This window comes from Actinia tenebrosa, unplaced genomic scaffold (genome assembly GCF_029948245.1).
Source record: "Actinia tenebrosa isolate PJP-AT-01 unplaced genomic scaffold, QUT_ActTen_1.0 PGA_scaffold0__85_contigs__length_37466705, whole genome shotgun sequence".
Classification (NCBI taxonomy): Eukaryota; Metazoa; Cnidaria; class Anthozoa; order Actiniaria; family Actiniidae; genus Actinia; species Actinia tenebrosa.
This window is the reverse complement of record NW_028292569.1, coordinates 8,828,537-8,847,327: the sequence shown is the minus strand read 5'-3', so window position 1 is coordinate 8,847,327 and position 18,791 is coordinate 8,828,537. Positions and strand designations below refer to the sequence as shown.

Here is an 18,791-nt window from a genome sequence, read left to right as displayed (position 1 = left end):
TATCACAAATCCTGCGCTCTAATTGGCTGAGCTACTATTGGTCTATTGGTGATAGCTCCTAGCAGCGAAAAGAGCCGGTTTCTAAACCAAAACAATAGTGGCCGAGTAAAACTTGCGTTTTCAACCTAATGTCAAAAAAAAAATCCATTTATTCGACCGATTAGTAGGTTTAGACTAAAACATTTGACCTCTCGCCCTCATGGTCTACGAGTCAATAACCCAATGGGCATTCGGCCTCATGGTTTTTTCACCATTTTTTTGGACCATTCAGTCGGGCTGCAGGTGTAATCGTTAATAGCGCAGCGCAACCGTGAAGTCATAAAAACGAAGACAAAGGCGAAATTCGGACAAACAAACTTACAAGTTTACTTTCAGCAGATAATTTTCACAGCCGATCGCAGTTGATCTTAGTTTACATGGGTTATTATTGTAACTTTAAGTAAAAATAATAAAATAGGTTCGTATAATCCTCGTAGCGCTTAAACAGAATGCAATGTTTGTCCGAATCTTTATCGGCTATTTTTAGAATCAGTGCGCTGCGCTATTAGAACACTGGCATCGTGACGGTCACGCAACAACTCGTCGCTGCAGTACATTTTTCAGCTAATTTGTTTTAACAAGATATGGTTACCAGTAGGAAATCTTGTGCCCTGTTATGTTGAACCATTTTGTCAAGCCTTCCTTTTTTAGTGTCCAGGATATATAAACACAGCAAGTGCTTGCATTAGTAATCGTCTGGACTAAGCTTATTGCAAGAGTGTTGTCTGAAAAGTCATAAACATATGCACAATCACAATTAGAGGTAAATTACACCAGTTTCGAATTGGATGGATCCCGTTTATCAACACCACATACTCAGTTGTACAGGCTTAGCCTCGTATATAATTCATCTATTCAGATACCATTTTACCATTTTAAACAAGTTCGTGGGAGTTAAAAAAAAAAGCCCGCTTGGTAAACAAAATGCATAAAAAATCCCAAAATCAGAAAACGTAGAGTCCATTTCTTGAAAGTTAAGTAAACATGTATTTTGATCAATTAATAAATGCCTAAGTTTTGTTTTTGTTGTATGTAGAACTTTTTAAATGTTTGTACTAAAACCTCGCCCAATTTTCGTGTGAGATGCGAAATATTCCAGCGGCCATGTTTGTTTTATTGCACATTTTTGCGCATGCGCGTGCGTTTTTCAACCCTGCTAATACTGTTGCTCAGGGTAAGCTTCGATTTTTCTGTAGAATATTCATGCGTTCCAGTGCAGATCCGAAGAATTTCAAATGCTTGTATTTTTAAAGTGTGCATTCTTTACTTAAACGTTGGTGTTTGTGAATACTTTGACACTGAAGTGAGTCTGTCCCTGAGTAAATGAGGCTGTAATCCCTGGAACACAGCGGTGCCTAATGAATTCGACACTGTGTACTCCAGACAGTAGTATCGGTAATATGTTCCGAAAAATCTTCCTTTCTCAAATGTTTGTATACTCTGAGACCAAAATAGTAATATAAAAAACCGAGCAAATTCAGCACAAATGCAATGCAAGACGACGTTATGGTACACCTTAAACCAGTTTCCCTGTGGTCTTGTTGTTAGCACTTACTTGCGGAAAATAAGATTAAGCATTCCTACTCACCGCAGTTCAGCTCATCTGTTTTGTCGTTACAGTCATGATAACCATCACAGCGAAGACTAAGCGGGGTGCATACTGTGTTATCATCACACAGAAATTGACTGGTCGAAACATTCAAGCATTTTGAAGGAAGCATTGATCCTTTTAAAAAAAGAACATAGTAGTATTGCTATCTTGTCAATACAGTGGCACTGTATCTTTCAGGATATGCATATGTATGGGGCCACCAGATGCGTTTGGGGCCACGACGTGAGGGTCCACCAGAGGTAGGTACGATGTACACACTAGTACTGCTTCGTTCAGGATATGTATAGTACTGAACAATTCGCTCTATAAAAATAGACCCTTTGCAGCTCGGTAATCACGTGCTGTTTAATTCACTGAGAGCAAATGAATGAACATCTTGATTCCCATGGGTGAAATATACTGGTGAGCAAACAAAATTTCTACAACCTGTTTCGAGAGATCGTAATAAAACTGCATTTCGTAACACACTGGTTGCACATCTTTTCATTCAGTTCTCTACAAGTACCTAAAAAGAATCACCAATTTCAAACAAAAACAAAAATTTTGCTCACCAGTACAGATACGTGACCGTTAACCGCAAAGGGCCTATTGCTGATAAAAATGCCAAATGCTAAATGGTCATGTGGCATGGTTATCTGGTAAAGATGCGGTCATTTAGGGAACTAGTGCAACATGTCACGCGACAATGTTGCGTTACAAGATATTGAGCACTGCCCGTATTCCCCCCGCGCGCAACAAGATTTCTTTGGTGCAAAGGGCAGAGAAAAAATGAGAATTTATCGTACTCGAAGTGTTAATACCAGCAACATACATTTATTCTGCAACCTGCAACGCAAAGATGTTGCGCATATTATCGAGCTTTCGGGAAAGACGACCAGAATGTTACTGTGGTTCCCGCCATATTCTGCGAACTCGGTAGTTGTGAGCTGCACCCTGAAATTTGGCTTTTCGCTGCCGTCAATCAAAAATAATCAGTCGATGCCTTTCATGTTCTTGACGGGCGGCAGTGAAAAATCAATTTCACAACAAGGCGTTGGATTGTCTTAGGCCCGGTCCAAACGTATCCGGAAATTTTTGTATCCGCAAAATTTTTTTTTGCGGATACGAAAATTTTCGCGTCCACACGCAGCGTATTCGAATCGTTTCGAATCGTTTTCACTGTCCACACGTATCTGGAAATTTCATGATTCGCCCTGATACACGCTAGTGCCTAGTCCCTTTGATGGATAGTTTTCCTTATTGAGCATGCGCAAAATCGTGTTTACGTCATCATATCCGAAAATTTGCGGATACGACCGTCCACACGTATCCGTATTCGGAGCGTATTCGAAAATTTTCACTCTGGAGACCGTTTTCGAAAATTTCCGGATACGGATACAAAAATTTCCGGACACGTGTGGACGCAACCGTATCCGCAAAAAAAATTGCGGATACAAAAATTTCCGGATGCGTGTGGACGGGGCCTTAGTTCGCAGAATATGGAAAACCGTAGTTAAGGCAGCATTGTCTACTTTCGAATCTAATGAGATATCATTTTACCTCCTTCACAACCTAATTCATCAGTATGATCGTGACATTCTACTACCCCATTACACACACTGTTTTTAGGTACGCAGCTTCCATCTCCACACTGGTACTGCTTCTTAGAACATGTGCTTGTTGGTGAAGTTGCCGCTAAAACAAAGGACATTTGATAATGTAATTAAGAATACAAAGATATCAGTTCGGAAGTATCAAATTTATTCCGGGAATTATGATTATCGAGAAATCACATAAGTAATGTTCTTCATAAATAAGAACATTTATCATATGACCCGTATCTGCCCGGGCGCGCGCTCTTAAAAAAACCTTCGGGAAAATGGCGTGAGCTGGGCCGTACGGCTTTGAACGAGCAGGGCCCTCCTCGAAACCTGCGACCGTATTGACATAATTTTCAACTTTTAAAATATCTTTTTTATTTAGGGTCATATGATAAAATGCTTATTGACTGAGTTAGGTCGGGCCGTACGATTATTGGGAAAACTTACCACAGGTAGCCCAAGCTCTGCTTTAGAATGGAAATATGCAAGCATTATAGACCCTGTTTATAAATCCCCTTATGCCTTATTTTCCGGGTTACATGTCAAGTTTGTCAAGTAGTCTTGACCAATCAAAAACGACGGGAAAAGTAATTTGAATAATTATAATAATTATTATTTATTACACTTACTGGTAAACACACAACCCTTCTCGTCGGATCCATCAGAACATTCAGATATTCCATTACACTTTTTAGCACATTTGCTGCCATTTGAGCAATGCATCCATCCTGTTGGGCATGCCAGGGGAGCAGTTGTACTGACAACTAAAACAATTAAGACAAATGATGCTTTTGTTGGTTTGTCCCTTACGTAATCAATTAGCTATTCTGAGGTTGAGGGGGAGAATGGGTCCAGTTGGAATTGCAGTGCATTGTGGGACTGGTTTGGGGGGCGAAATAGAAGCCATCTTGAAAATATGTACAATGAAAAATCCCATAATACACTGCAATGCCAACTCGACCCATTTTTCCTTCTCAAACTTTGAATGGCCAAAACCATTTTCGCATTAGCTTTCTTTTACGTAAACTCCTCGACTATCAAACCATAGATTTCTTGGCTGAAACGTTCATAAGTTCAAAATTTGATTTGGGTCTGTGATGATGTGTAGTAAAACCAAGTCACTTCAGAAGGCAATCAAAGGCACAAGCAAGGAAATGAAAAGGCCCTTGCCACTGTGTCGATATGATGCACTTATCAAAGGATCAGTTGTTTTATTGCAACACTGTGACACCTCGTTCGCTCACTCACTTGGCGAGCAACTGATTCAAGTCGGTCCAGTTCACTCTCTGTTTTTTTGTTTTTGTTTTTGTTTTTTGTCGCTAATGGGTTCAGCGACCCTCAGGGACAAAGGAGCGAGAACTACGACTTATGGTATCAGTCGAGAGACAAAAGAGGTCGACTTATGAGAAGCCTATCAGAAAACAGACATAAAATCATACCACATTTTGTCTCATCAGAGTTGTCTCCGCAGTCATTGACTCCATCCTGACATAAAAATCGATCGACGCATCTTCCATTTAAACAGCTAAATTCCCAAAAATTGCAAGCTCTGGCTGTCGTTGGAGACAATGTTCCATCTTAAAAAGAAATAAATGAGTGAATGCGAGAAATATAGGCATAAAATGTCATAATAAAGAAAATTGGTCCATTCATATCAAGCTTGGACTGTGATAGACCGGGAGCAGTCTCAATTTTCCCTCTAGACCCAACACAGTGAGTCCTTAGGATTCCTGTGCATGGGCAGAGGTTGAGATTGGTGTGCCCATAGAAATCCTAACAATTTGTCATTATCAAGTCTGGATGATAGAATATAATATAGATGTGTATTGCATGCTGCATGCCTGCTTGCAGTCTATGATAGAGATAGCCCAGTTACTCTATAGATGTGTATTGCATGCTGAATGCCTGCTCAGTCTATGATAGAGATAGCCCAGTTACTCTATAGATGTGTATTGCATGCTGAATGCCTGCTCACAGTCTATGATAGAGATAGCCCAGTTACTCTATAGATGTGTATTGCATGCTGAATGCCTGCTCACAGTCTATGATAGATAACCAAGTTACTCTATAGATGTGTATTGCATGCTGAATGCCTGCTATAGTCTATGATAGATAACCCAGTTACTCTATAGATTTGTACTATATTACTTTCTCGCTTGTGACTATTTGGTCAATTTTCTGTTACACATGTTCACTTACATTTACATCCAATCTCATCTGAGTAGTCTCCACAGTCATTGTACTTATCACACTTCCATAACTGCGGAATACATTTCCCATTTTTGCAAGTGAATTGAGAGCTTGAACAAGTGACGTGGCCTATGAAAAATAAACCAATAAACATCTTAATACGACTGAGGATGGACAGATGGACGGAACGTTACAAAGCAACTACTGTAACCGGGGCACTTAGACCAGTTAGACAAGAGAACCAATTAAAATGTAGAATGAAAACAATGCATTCAAACTTTGGGTAGTGGAGGCAATCAGAAACGTAGACTGAACGAGAATTGTAATTTGACCCTGATGTTACGTGCAACTAGATAACCATCTTCATTTTTTTTTTTTTTTCTCGTGGGAATAAATTGGCTTTTTTTTTTTTTTGGTGCTTTCTGATTGGCTCCATTACCCAAAGTTGGAATGTATCGCTTTTATTCTACAATTTGACGCAACATCCACCCAAAGAATTGATGCAGGTAAAAAAAATTCCAGCAAAAGATTTTGGCAAGAGAAACCTTCCGATTCTACAGATTCCGCTTTTTACGCGCTTTCGACTCTGTTTGCAACTCCGTATTTTGATTTTAAATTCATCACAAGCTGCTTCCAACTTCGATTCGATCGCAATTGAAAACTAGACTTTAATAGCTACAGCTAGTAATAAGAATCCAAATAATTTTTATTCGGATGAACTGGTGTAGATTTAGTAGGGTGTCGACTTACATTGCGTTTCATCAGTGTTGTCTCCACAATCATTGATACCATCATGGCATTGGGAATATAGAACACATCTTCCATTTCCACAGGTAAATTCCCAACTTCGACAGTATCGTGCTGTGGTGGAATGTGAGGTAGTGAAAGGAGGTGTAGTGGCTTTTGATAAAAGAAATGGAAAGAATTTATGTTTAATTGTACTAACTAAATATTTCATGCATACAATTCAAGCATCATCTATGTCCATTACTGTCTCCAACGAAGCTGATATTAGTGTCGTCACGCAACACTCACTCCTAACAGCGGCAGCAGGGTGAGTGTTGCGTGACGACACTAATAACGGCTGTGTAGGAGACAACGTCCATGAATGACAAACGAAAAAGGAAAACATTCAAAAATCCTTCAAATTTCATTCCTGAAACAACCTCCGCGTTTATCAAGGTCAGGGCACGGCTAACTCAAAGATCGAATTGGAATTTAGCGCGCTTGGTTTTACGGAAGGAGGAAAACCCCTTGAATGCACAAAACATTCATAGCATAAATGCAAAAGGTTTTTTTTAAAGAACGTTATGTTATATGGCTAGCACGCGAGGTAGGTAAAACGTACTTGCACATCCAATCTCGTCTGAAAAGTCTCCACAATCATTGTCTGAATCACATATCCATCTTCTCGAGATGCACCTTCCATTCCTGCATGTGAACTGACTAGATGAACATGTTCCTGTCATACAAACAAACAAGCTTGGTTTCATCCTTATCGTACACTATAATAGTTATAATTACACTGCTTATATCGATCCTTATATACTCGTTTCAATAAACGGTTAGTCACTTCAAAACCTTCAAAGCTGAGTCCAGCAAGGATTATGAGTGAAGCGACACGTTTTACATTTCAAGAAATCACTTTTTTAACTATTGATGAACCTAAGATCTTTTACCAGTTTCACCTCATATGAGCATCCTCTACCAACAGTTTCTATCAAAAGCTTTAGTTGTTGGATATAATAAATGCTTCCCGTGAACCTCAGCGGTCTCATCTTTGTACATTTTTGGTGACTAACTAATTGAAACGAGTCTATCCACTCCGTCCCACGGCAAACCAAGGGCATTCAAAAAACTGGAACCTTCCCGTTCCAGGTGTCTTGTCCGAGATTGAACTCCAATATCGCCACTAATAAGACTTAGTTTTAATATGTTCATACTTCAAAAATCCCATTTTAGTGAGGTACATTGAACCGGTCGGTGGTCGGCACTTAAACCTACGACGCCCTTACAAAAGGCTGGTGTCCAACTACCTATTTGACCTCTGTCATGCAGGCTATAATAGAGAGTGAATTACAATTGGACAAATACGACTGTCGTAAAGTTGTACCTTACCGTACTGCAAGTGTACCTTAGATATTTTTTTATGGAAGGGCAGTTATTTCGGTGGCTGGGATTAGTTCAACAAATGAGGTACCGCGTCAGGAGTTTTCAAGGTCATAAGAAAAGGGTCTCTCATACAGAACACTAGCTAAAAAAAGATTACTTACTATGACAAGACGAGGGCTCATCAGACATATCACCACAATCATCTTCACCGTCACAGTACCATGCACGTAAGATGCAGCGACCATTTTGGCATGAGAACTGACTTGAACTGCAGTTACTAGGGGAAGGAGTCGTCGTAGTTGGAGCTGCAAGACATAAAATAGTGTGTCAAATATAACAACTATGGGCTTCTAGACAATCAATAGCAATCAACTTCCACTTAGTGAGGGACACAGTCGCAACTAATTGATTGATTGATTGATTGAAGACTTTATTTAATGAGGGTGACACGTGACAGTAATTTTGTTAACTGATTAACTTGTGGCCCTCAAAAGCTTATAAACTAAGCTTATAAACCTGTGATTTCTATGTTTAACCTTCCAAAATGAGAGCAGGCTGTTATTTTACATGGCCATTCAAAGTCACGGCAAAGATTTCACCATTTGAAGATATTTATGGAGCAAAGGCAGACTTTCTACTCAGGAAGGTTAAGACTCAGAGTGTAGATCAGGGTCAATATTTGAAACCAAGACCTACCGCACGACAGGTGGGTGAAGGATGTTAGTTTATTATCATCATTATTATCATTATTATCATTATAATTGTATCCTCACTCTATATTCCCATATAAGCAACTATTGTATTATTTTCAAATTCTCTTTCCTGTCCAAATTAAAGATTCATTTGGATCGTTTCCATTCGCATTCTTTCGAGGGAAAACTATGACTTATGGAATCAGTCTAGTATAGTTTGGGATGATATAATTAATCTGCAATAGGACTAAATGTTTTTCCAATTTGGAAATAATTGAATTCAAAAAATTCCTCGGCCTATCGGCCCCTTCTAATTTTGTCAGTGCTCGAAATTTGTTTCATCAAATTATTTCCAAATTTGACAGCTGTAGTCCTATTACCTATACTTATTATCATTATTATCATCATTTTTTATTGGTACAAATGGATGGTAGTTACTGTATAAGTTATTATCGTTATTTTAAAAAGTGGTAGTTACCGTCTTTTTATAAGAAAAAAGAAAGAAAAGAAGCAACGAGGAGGTGACTACTGGCCTTCATTATGTGTCCTACCGATGCTGATTACTACAGATCTATCTATATATCATGCATCTAGTGTATGTGAAGCAGTCTTCGATAGTTCACCTACCAGGTGTACAACCCCTCTCATCTGAACCATCATGGCTATGCTGATTACTACAGATCTATCTATATATCATGCATCTAGTGTATGTGAAGCAGTCTTCGATAGTTCACCTACCAGGTGTACAACCCCTCTCATCTGAACCATCGTGGCTATGCTGATTACTACAGATCTATCTATATATCATGCATCTAGTGTATGTCAAGCAGTCTTCGATAGTTCACCTACCAGGTGTACAACCCCTCTCATCTGAACCATCATGGCTATGCTGATTACTACAGATCTATCTATATATCATGCATCTAGTGTATGTCAAGCAGTCTTCGATAGTTCACCTACCAGGTGTACAACCCCTCTCATCTGAACCATCATGGCTATGCTGATTACCTACCAGGTGTACAACCCCTCTCATCTGAACCATCATGGCTATGCTGATTACTACAGATCTATCTATATATCATGCATCTAGTGTATGTCAAGCAGTCTTCGATAGTTCACCTACCAGGTGTACAACCCCTCTCATCTGAACCATCATGGCTATGCTGATTACTACAGATCTATCTATATATCATGCATCTAGTGTATGTGAAGCAGTTTTCGATAGTTCACCTACCAGGTGTACAACCTCTCTCATCTGAACCATCATGGCTATGCTGATTACTACAGATCTATCTATATATCATGCATCTAGTGTATGTCAAGCAGTCTTCGATAGTTCACCTACCAGGTGTACAACCCCTCTCATCTGAACCATCATGGCTATGCTGATTACTACAGATCTATCTATATATCATGCATCTAGTGTATGTGAAGCAGTCTTCGATAGTTCACCTACCAGGTGTACAACCCCTCTCATCTGAACCATCGTGGCTATGCTGATTACTACAGATCTATCTATATATCATGCATCTAGTGTATGTGAAGCAGTCTTCGATAGTTCACCTACCAGGTGTACAACCCCTCTCATCTGAACCATCATGGCTATGCTGATTACTACAGATCTATCTATATATCATGCATCTAGTGTATGTCAAGCAGTTTTCGATAGTTCACCTACCAGGTGTACAACCCCTCTCATCTGAACCATCACGGCAGTCATCATCATAGTCACACACCCATCTTCGTGATATGCAACGATTGTTATCACATGTGAACTGGGAAGGTCCACAAGTAGGAAAGGCTAATAAAAGAAAGGAAATATCATGAGTGACTTGGATATAAGAACCTCTCAAAGACCCTTTTTATCTTGGGCGTAATGTTTTCCCATTTCAGACCAAATGCCATTCCACTGAGAATAAGATTCGTTACAGTTGTATCCATATTCAAGTGTTTTCTCATGCGCAACCGTTTAACAAAGAAATTGTACTTTAGGGAATTACGCGTGGTCTGTCAAAAAACAGCAGCACAAGAAAAACATATCGCCCAACAAAGGTAAAAGGGTCTAATAGACCCTGCACAATTTGCTTTAAGAATTTAGGGTTTTAAAAGACGACACTGTATTTCCTTGATTATAGTGTATACCCAGGGTTAGCTTTATTTCGTATTAATAAACACAGACGGGAAGGCACAGAATGCACAATAATTACAATGTTAACACTTTTGAACACATGGATATTTTATAACAAGTCGAGGTTAACTCTGAGTAACATAAGATTCGAAACTGGAGTACTGGACTAAATATCATTTAACCTTTTGGACCAATTCACCTTTTCAATCAAGCTAGAAAAACGATCATTTACTTGTATTTAGAGAACTAACTAAACATTAACCAAGTAAATAGTTCATTTAGAGTCAGTACATTTATACGGAAATTCGAGAACAGTGTCCGAACTTTTTGGTGACTGTAACACAATCTAAAACGATTTATACCACGTGACGGCTAGCGCCGAAAACGAGAATTGTCACTTGAACAAATCTCTGGATAGCAAGGATATTCACCCCCCACCCCCCCCCCCCCCCCCCCATCTCCCCTTGACCCTACCCATCGATAATAAATCGATAATAACTATCTATCTGTGCATCGGGTAGGGGTATACTTACTGCAGTTCCTTTCATCAGACATGTCTCCACAATCATCATCATGATCACACCTCCAGGACTGTCTGATACAAGTACCGCTGGTACACCTAAAATCTGTTGGCTTGCACGTTGAGTAGGCTGAAGACAAAATAAATGACTCAGTTACTGGTAAGTGGACGACACCAAAGCCGCCATGATGGATGAATCAAACAATCCATTTATCGCTTATTTTCATTTTGATTGCGACTTCCAATTGCTAACCAAAATGACTCCAAAACAAGTTCTATGACACTAGCATACAGCAGGATTTTTTAGTCCTAAAAATTCTGACTTAAGGCAGTGTTAAAGGACGAGGCTTTTACCAATTAAAAATTAAAATCATTGCATTTGGAAAAGCAAAAATACGTTTTCCTTGAACCTAGTTTTTTATTTGCGCAGTCTCTGATCAATGTGGACGTCGTGGAGAGGTCTGTGCTTATTAGTTCTCTCCCAATCGGATCTGTAAGCTATAGATAGCAGTGCCCTGACCTAGATCAAATTCTATAAATTTCTTAATACAATGCAACTTACGGCATCCTTGTTCATCAGAATTATCACCACAGTCATTCTCATGATCACACCGCCAGGTTGTAGGAATACATTTTTTGTTGTTACACAGGAACTGATTTGTAGCACAAGTACCACCTCAAAACAAAGTAAGAATTAAACATTTGATCTATGCACACTGTACTCAATAGAAGGGGGACTCTATTAGCTATGATCTATACCATGCTGTCCGTGAAAATACCTGTTACCTATCCTCCTCACGCCTCAAGTCACATAGGTCTTTAGGTTTCTATAGTAAACCTTTTTTACAGGAGCGGGTTATCAGTCCTTAGCCCAACCTGGAGGACCACTATTCGTTTCGCCCCTATCCTTCGACCTGTCCGGCATGGATGACCATACCAGGAGTACAAGACTTCCACTGGAATAGCTCTAGGGGTCAGTGGGACTGCAAGCCGCCCCACCACAATAAGGTGGTGATCCGATCAAGATAGTCAGTGAAAATAGTTATCTTGAAAACTCCCACCCACGATTTCCATGACAGTTCCTGAATAGTATTGTTTTCGCAAAAGAATTGGCAGCATAAAAGAGAAAGTTTAATTAATGTGATTATTTAAACAACTTGAACATACTTCTTGCCTGACATTCTCCATTGATTAAATCTTCTCCATTAAGGCACTCACAAGTAACCCTTCCAGACAATGAGGTGACTGTACGCATGTTATCAGGGCAGGCACATGTGTAGAATGGTCTGGTGGGTGAAGCAAGGCACAAGAAGTTGCACTTACTCTGGCTAGAACAGTTATTGCTACCTGAAATGAATAGATAATAATAATAATAATAATAATAATAATAATAATAATTGCTAAAATTTATATAGCGCTCATACTATACAATATTCAAGAGCGCTTAATAATAATAATATTATATACAGTCAATAAAAATAGGAAATTTTTTAAAAAGAAATTGCAGGTTCCAGATTGAGTATAAAGTAGATAATCAAAATAAGGAGTTGGCATTGTCCTTTAATGTTGCAATTGACGATGTTCGTTATTGTCACCGTCGTTCACTAATCTTGATGTTTTTGTCGTTATATTATTATAGTTGTCAAGGTTGACAATGTTGTAATATAGTACCGAACCGATGACGTCACAAAATTAAATCATTATTCAAGACTTCAACTCTTTGGTGACATCAGATCTCCATTACTAAAGCTTGGAACAGCCTTAAAGTTGGCAGAAATGTAGGCAATGGAAATTTCAAAATGAATTGTAGAATTTGTAATTTGATGGCGTTACACTTCGGTACTATATTGTCACTCATATAATAATAATAATAATAATAATAATAATAATAATAATAACAATAATAATAATAATAGAGTTCTTATATAGCGCATTTATTATCACACTGTCTCAATGCGCTTTACATTGCAGTGGAGGACTTTACGGGCTGCATATTAAGGCGCTATTAGCAGCGGTGCAGCTTACAATCATAAGTTGATTTGTTAGTATATTAGTGTTATGCCTCCAGACAGGGATAGGCTGTTGAACCGATAATTTATTGTCACTTGAAACAAATCTCAATAAAACCTTGGGACCAAAATTTAAACAGATTCAATATATATTTATCATATTCTCCAGCGTCACTGCATGTCATTTTACTAGTAATTGGTTTGCTCTTTACCTTGTTGTATGTCTCGATGAAAGACCTTGAGGTCCATGATTCCTCTTAAGCCATTTTTCACAACCCTACGCATGTCACCTCTTCTTTTCTGTGCTCGCATGATAGAGTGTGTTGACCAGTCATCCCAGAACATGGAGTCTCTATATATGGAGATGGAGTAAGGATGAGGAATACCAACAGACACCACTACCTGAGAGAAAAGAAAAACAAAATAGTAACATCTACTAAGCTGTACATGTAGACAGGGTAGAAAAATGGTTTTTGGCCTTTCGCCATAAGGACAGCTTTACGTATTTAAGCTCAATATTTTGTAAACACGTTCTTTTGGAGCCATACAGCAAAATATCAAATGCGACCAAAATTTATTGAATGCGTATTTGAGATATAAAGCCGAGTACTTTGGATGAGTTGATATTTTGATCAGCAGAAAAACTGACATTTTCGTGAACACTAATAAGTAGATTTACTCTAATAATTCGACAAAATTTCGTCACAAGTTTCGTGCAGCAGTTACACAAATGAAACGCTTAAAAATTTGGAGTATTAAACTCAGTCAAATAAAAAAATCGTGAGAGTAGCGGGCTTGTCCTTTTTTCTGCCCTGTTGTACATGTACAGTATTGAGGTACTTCATGTGACGTCATGACGCTGTAGAGAAATTTGTCTCATTTGAAAAAGAAGTTGATATTCAAAGTCGTCCTATAGATAGTAGGGAGACTGTGAAGTTTCATAAAGATCACACTATTGAAGATAGGATTTGAAAGAAATGGACGTAATACTATGTTAATTGGCCTGCCAACATTCATTTCTTTGTAAAAGTCCTAAGACTTAAAAATTCATTAAGCCTCTGGATTATGGACAATCTTCACGAAACTATACAATTTTACTAAATATCTATATGAAAAAGTTTACTATAACAAACTCTTTTTTTCTGATAAAACGAAAAAAATTTTTCCAATAATTGGATATTACTGATGGGCAAGATTCTTGGTGGGTGGGGCCGTGGGCGGGGTAATTTTTGGGTGAGGGGGAAAGCTGAGATAATTTTTCTAAAATATCATATCTCCTTTTTCATATAGTTTCTTTTTGGACTAGTTTTATCCTTCTTATATTACATATTTATAACATTCTTTATAATTATTATTGTATGTATGTAAATCACTTATAATCCAGGGCCACCTGAAAATTATCAGTTGCAAAACCTGACTAATAAAGTTGTTATTTTTATTATTAATCAGCAGCTGCTGATAAGCCTCTAGTCAATTCCCCACTGTTCCAACAATTACCTCTCTGTTTGATCCATCTAAGTTTGCTCGCTCTATCCTATCCTTTCCAGCATCCGTCCAATAAATCTTCTTGTCTACAAAATCTATGGTGACACCATTAGGCCAGCGCAAGTCAGTGCTGATTATGTCAGTGCGATTATCACCTGACAAGTGAGCCCTGGCGATAACTGGTTTGGCTCCCCAGTCTGACCAGTACATGTACCTGAAAAATGCAGTTAATATATCAATGCCACAAGGCTTAGTAATCTCTATCAACTACCCTTCAGTGTCTTCATGGGTGGGAACAGCTTAATAGATACCTTGTATGTGATGTCAAAGAAGCTCAATTTGGAATGCAAAACAAAATAATTTCAATCTCATGTGAGAATTGGAAACCACCCATATCCCTTTTGGTTCAGTTGTGTAGGCTTGAGCCGGTCGACAACAAATTGAAGGTTTTTTTGTCAAAAGAGGATTTGCACCATCACATGATGGCAGCCATGACAGGAGGAACAATTAAATTTGGTCTACTCTGATCAGTTTCTCAGGGGAGAAAGACTATATTGTTGTGCCTCCTGTCATGGCTGCCATAACATGGTGGTACAGTAGAAAGCCTCTATTAACTGTGTTGGAATATAACTTTTTTGGTTACAAGTAGCGCTTTTTATGGAAAGGGAATGACATAAATTATTATCTGTAGTAAAGGAAAAACATGATATCCAACAATAGCGGTACATACCCAACCTTAGGATCCAGTACAAGAGCTCTAGGCCTGTCCAATCCCCCTGTAAACAGTACTTTACGATACCGTCCATCTTTTCTAGAAACTTCAATTTTCTTGGCACCAGCATCTACCCAATAAATATTGTTGCCCAGCCAATCAAGTGCCAGACCCTCTACTTGACGTAGGCCAGTATGCAGAGTTTGAACAATTCCTAGACATGGGAATGAAAACACTACAATTAGTACTAAGTTTTTCAAGCTCCAGTTAGATTCGAGGGGTTTCCCCTGCTTGGTGATTCAAAAGTAAGCCATTATGCAAAGTTTGAACAATTCCTAGACATGGGAAAGTAAACACTACAATTAGTAGTTTTTCAAGCTCCAGTTAGATTTGTGGGGTTTCCACTGCTTGGTGATTCAAAAGTAAGAAAAGTAAGTATTCTTCTTTTGCACATGACGTCATAGCTGCCAACTTGGATAAATTTAAGAAAAGACATGTCATTTTTCCAACAACATGGCTACCATATCTTTTTTATTTCACTCCCCTGGAAATGATTGAAAACTAGCAATTAAGCTGCAATATATTAAGATGTTGGCAGTGTGTTAAATGTCAGATAGTTGTCAGAACTGTTTGGCCAACATTTAATAGGGTTTTGTTTTTTATAAATGCCCACGAAATTTAAGTCAGTAATTTGTTTAGATTCCTGGCCAATATGAGATGTTGGTGGCCGGGTACTGTCAGGACTTATTGCACCTTTAATGGGTCGCAGCAACCTGAATTTAATCATTATTAAGAGGAATATTTGATAATTAGTATTACGTAATAGGACTCTATGCTGTCCAATTAAGAAATAATTGGACGAGGACTTCCAAAATTGGATGAGGCCGTAGGCCGAGTCCAATGTGGCAGTCAGAGGAATTTTTCGAGTCTAGTTATTTCTTGATTGGGGAGCATGAAATCCCATTACCTATTAATTAATATATACCTGCCTAATTAATCTCATATCAACAAGACCTGTCCAATTAAGAAAACAATTGGACAGTTACCTATATGGGATTAATGAGAACCTGTATAATTATAAAGTAATGATGAAAAGGTAAATTATACACCTTGAAAAGATGAAAAAACTTACTGACGTTTCGGACGCTAGTCCTTCGTCGGAGTAAAAGAGAAAGAAGTGGTAGAAAGGAGTGTATATATGATAGAATAAGACAAAAGAAACCAATGAGAGAAAGGTAGGCAAGGAAACAAAAACAAACAATCAAAAGACAAAAGAAAAGGTTAGTTGAAAATAAAGCGTTCATTAATCCCGTTGGGACTAAGAGTGCCCAATAGGTGAATAAGCCGCATTTCTTTGGTCTTGCGACAGTCTGACTGGCCGCCGTCTTGGTGATCGCATTTGCAATCATCTTTGTGATATTCGCAATAACGATCCCACCAAACCAGTTTCCCGCCATTTTAATCTAGCTAACCATTCGCTTTCTGACTTCATTGTTTTCGGTCTTTCTTTGCTTAACGGCAACAATGATTGTCGCAAGACCAAAGAAATGCAGCTTATTCACCTATTGGGCACTCTTAGTCCCAACGGGATTAGATTCAGCTCCAGTTAGATTCGAGGGGTTTCCCCTGCTTGGTGATTCAAAAGTAAGCCATTATGTAAAGTTTGAACAATTCCTAGACATGGCAAGGTAAACACTACAATTAGTAGTTTTTCAAGCTCCAGTTAGATTTGTGGGGTTTCTGACTGGCCGCCGTCTTGGTGATCGCATTTGCAATCATCTTTATGATATTCGCAATAACGATCCCACCAAACCAGTTTCCCGCCATTTTAATCTAGCTAACCATTCTCTTTCTGACTTCATTGTTTTCGGTCTTTCTTTGCTTAACGGCAACAATGATTGTCGCAAGACCAAAGAAATGCGGCTTATTCACCTATTGGGCACTCTTAGTCCCAACGGGATTAATGAACGCTTTATTTTCAACTAACCTTTTCTTTTGTCTTTTGATTGTTTGTTTTTGTTTCCTTGCCTACCTTTCTCTCATTGGTTTCTTTTGTCTTATTCTATCATATATACACTCCTTTCTACCACTTCTTTCTCTTTTACTCCGACGAAGGACTAGTGTCCGAAACGTCAGTAAGTTTTTTCATCTTTTCATGGTGTATAATTTACCTTTTCATCATTACTGTTTCATTAGAAACACCGACGCAGCTCACACTAGTTTTTAGCTAGTTATATCTTTTTATAATTATAAAGAATAATTTGAAGCGTACCAGATCCATTCAAGAAAGCTCTACTAATGGTATCCAGTGAAATATCAGCCCAATAAACACAGTTGTCTTTGTAGTCAAAATCAACAGCAATAGTTTGCCTCAGACCAGTCAGGGGAAGAGTGGTTTGGTAGTAGTATGGGAGGCTTAGTCGCTTGATTGCAGCCTGTTGGGCATACAGAATGAACTCTGGCAAGGCTGTAAAAATAACATTATTGATGCCTTTAGCAAAGAAAATTAAGCAAGATGATTTTATTAAACCTCAATGAGATGGCCTTCTGAACTCAGCTCACAGTGTATATCATATGAAAATTGACAAAATTAATAAGTATTTAGAAATGAGCCATATTATTTATCCCCCTCCCTCTTAACTCTGATTAAGAACATCAGAAAATATGTGTAGGTGTGAGAGCCATCGTGAGTTAACTCTTCATTCATTAACTTTTCATTGCAACGGCATTGATCTAGACAACAATGACCTAACAAAATGGAAATTTGGCAATATACCGCCATCAATAAGAGTATGTTAAGGTACTGAACCATATATTTGATTGTAGGTAGTCTATTGCTGGCCTGATCAGCACCAATGTCGTAGCAATGAAAATAGTAGTAAGGCAAACAACATGAATTCCCCTCGCATGGGGAAGGTTTTAATGTGTAGTACTGTACTGACCAGTTGTGAAATTACAGCATAGTTATATTACATCAAGTCTTGAAAATACCAACAAGACTACATTATTAATGTACATTACTGTATCTGTACAAACATGTACGTACTGTTTGTCTAGATACTGTAGGTTGACACAGTCAGGGTAAATAGCTTATCAAACATTACTCACAAGAAACTGGACAAGAAACTCTTTCAGGTGAATAGAGATCTTCTTTGCCTCCTACACAACCGTTACCAGCCACTTTACGATACCTGGAAAAGGAAAAAAAAGTAAATGCCAGCCTCCAGTTTATTCAATCTGGGTTCAATATCTGCTTGAGTTTGATTCCTGCTAGATATCTGTTCCTGCTTTCGAACTGTTTGTGAGTCTTTCTCTTGTCTAAGTTGAACTTTCTTGCATTGTAGATTTTTTTATGATCCCATATTTTCAATATTTATCCAGCAATCCAACAATCAAATTTTGTACAATTACATTAATTTTTTGGAAAAGAGAGTTTTTCTCTACATCAACTCCACTCATATTTTTTTGGAAAAAGTAAATTGCTCACTTTTCTATGTTGAATAATTATGCAAAAGGAAAATTGACCAATCAGAGTGCACCTTTTAATTTGAATTACCTAATTTATTAATATTACATTGTTGAATACTCACCCCTTGGTTCTAGTATAGAAGGTGCCTGCAGGACAGTATGATGGCATGGAAGTGGGCTGCAACCCACTTGTTGTATCCCATATACATGAGTCTCCACTCAGCACATAACCCATATCACTACA

General features: G+C 38.3%; 1 protein-coding gene across 1 annotated transcript in view; it reads right to left on the bottom strand.

Moving 5' to 3' along the window:
- The window catches only part of LOC116293375 (sortilin-related receptor), a 37,292-nt gene that overhangs the window by 6,309 nt on the left and 12,192 nt on the right, over positions 1-18,791 (bottom strand). The window contains exons 15-33 of the mRNA XM_089029057.1: positions 18,670-18,786; positions 18,188-18,270; positions 17,352-17,546; positions 15,098-15,293; positions 14,380-14,581; positions 13,095-13,284; positions 12,041-12,220; positions 11,436-11,549; positions 10,887-11,003; positions 9,904-10,026; positions 7,695-7,838; positions 6,770-6,883; positions 6,172-6,321; positions 5,431-5,550; positions 4,671-4,808; positions 3,861-3,995; positions 3,191-3,325; positions 1,628-1,765; positions 632-764 (exon numbers count right to left, since the gene is read on the bottom strand). Of these exons, the coding sequence (XP_088885183.1) occupies positions 632-764; positions 1,628-1,765; positions 3,191-3,325; positions 3,861-3,995; positions 4,671-4,808; positions 5,431-5,550; positions 6,172-6,321; positions 6,770-6,883; positions 7,695-7,838; positions 9,904-10,026; positions 10,887-11,003; positions 11,436-11,549; positions 12,041-12,220; positions 13,095-13,284; positions 14,380-14,581; positions 15,098-15,293; positions 17,352-17,546; positions 18,188-18,270; positions 18,670-18,786 (2,724 nt within the window). The remainder of the gene's footprint in view (positions 1-631; positions 765-1,627; positions 1,766-3,190; positions 3,326-3,860; positions 3,996-4,670; positions 4,809-5,430; positions 5,551-6,171; positions 6,322-6,769; positions 6,884-7,694; positions 7,839-9,903; positions 10,027-10,886; positions 11,004-11,435; positions 11,550-12,040; positions 12,221-13,094; positions 13,285-14,379; positions 14,582-15,097; positions 15,294-17,351; positions 17,547-18,187; positions 18,271-18,669; positions 18,787-18,791) is intronic.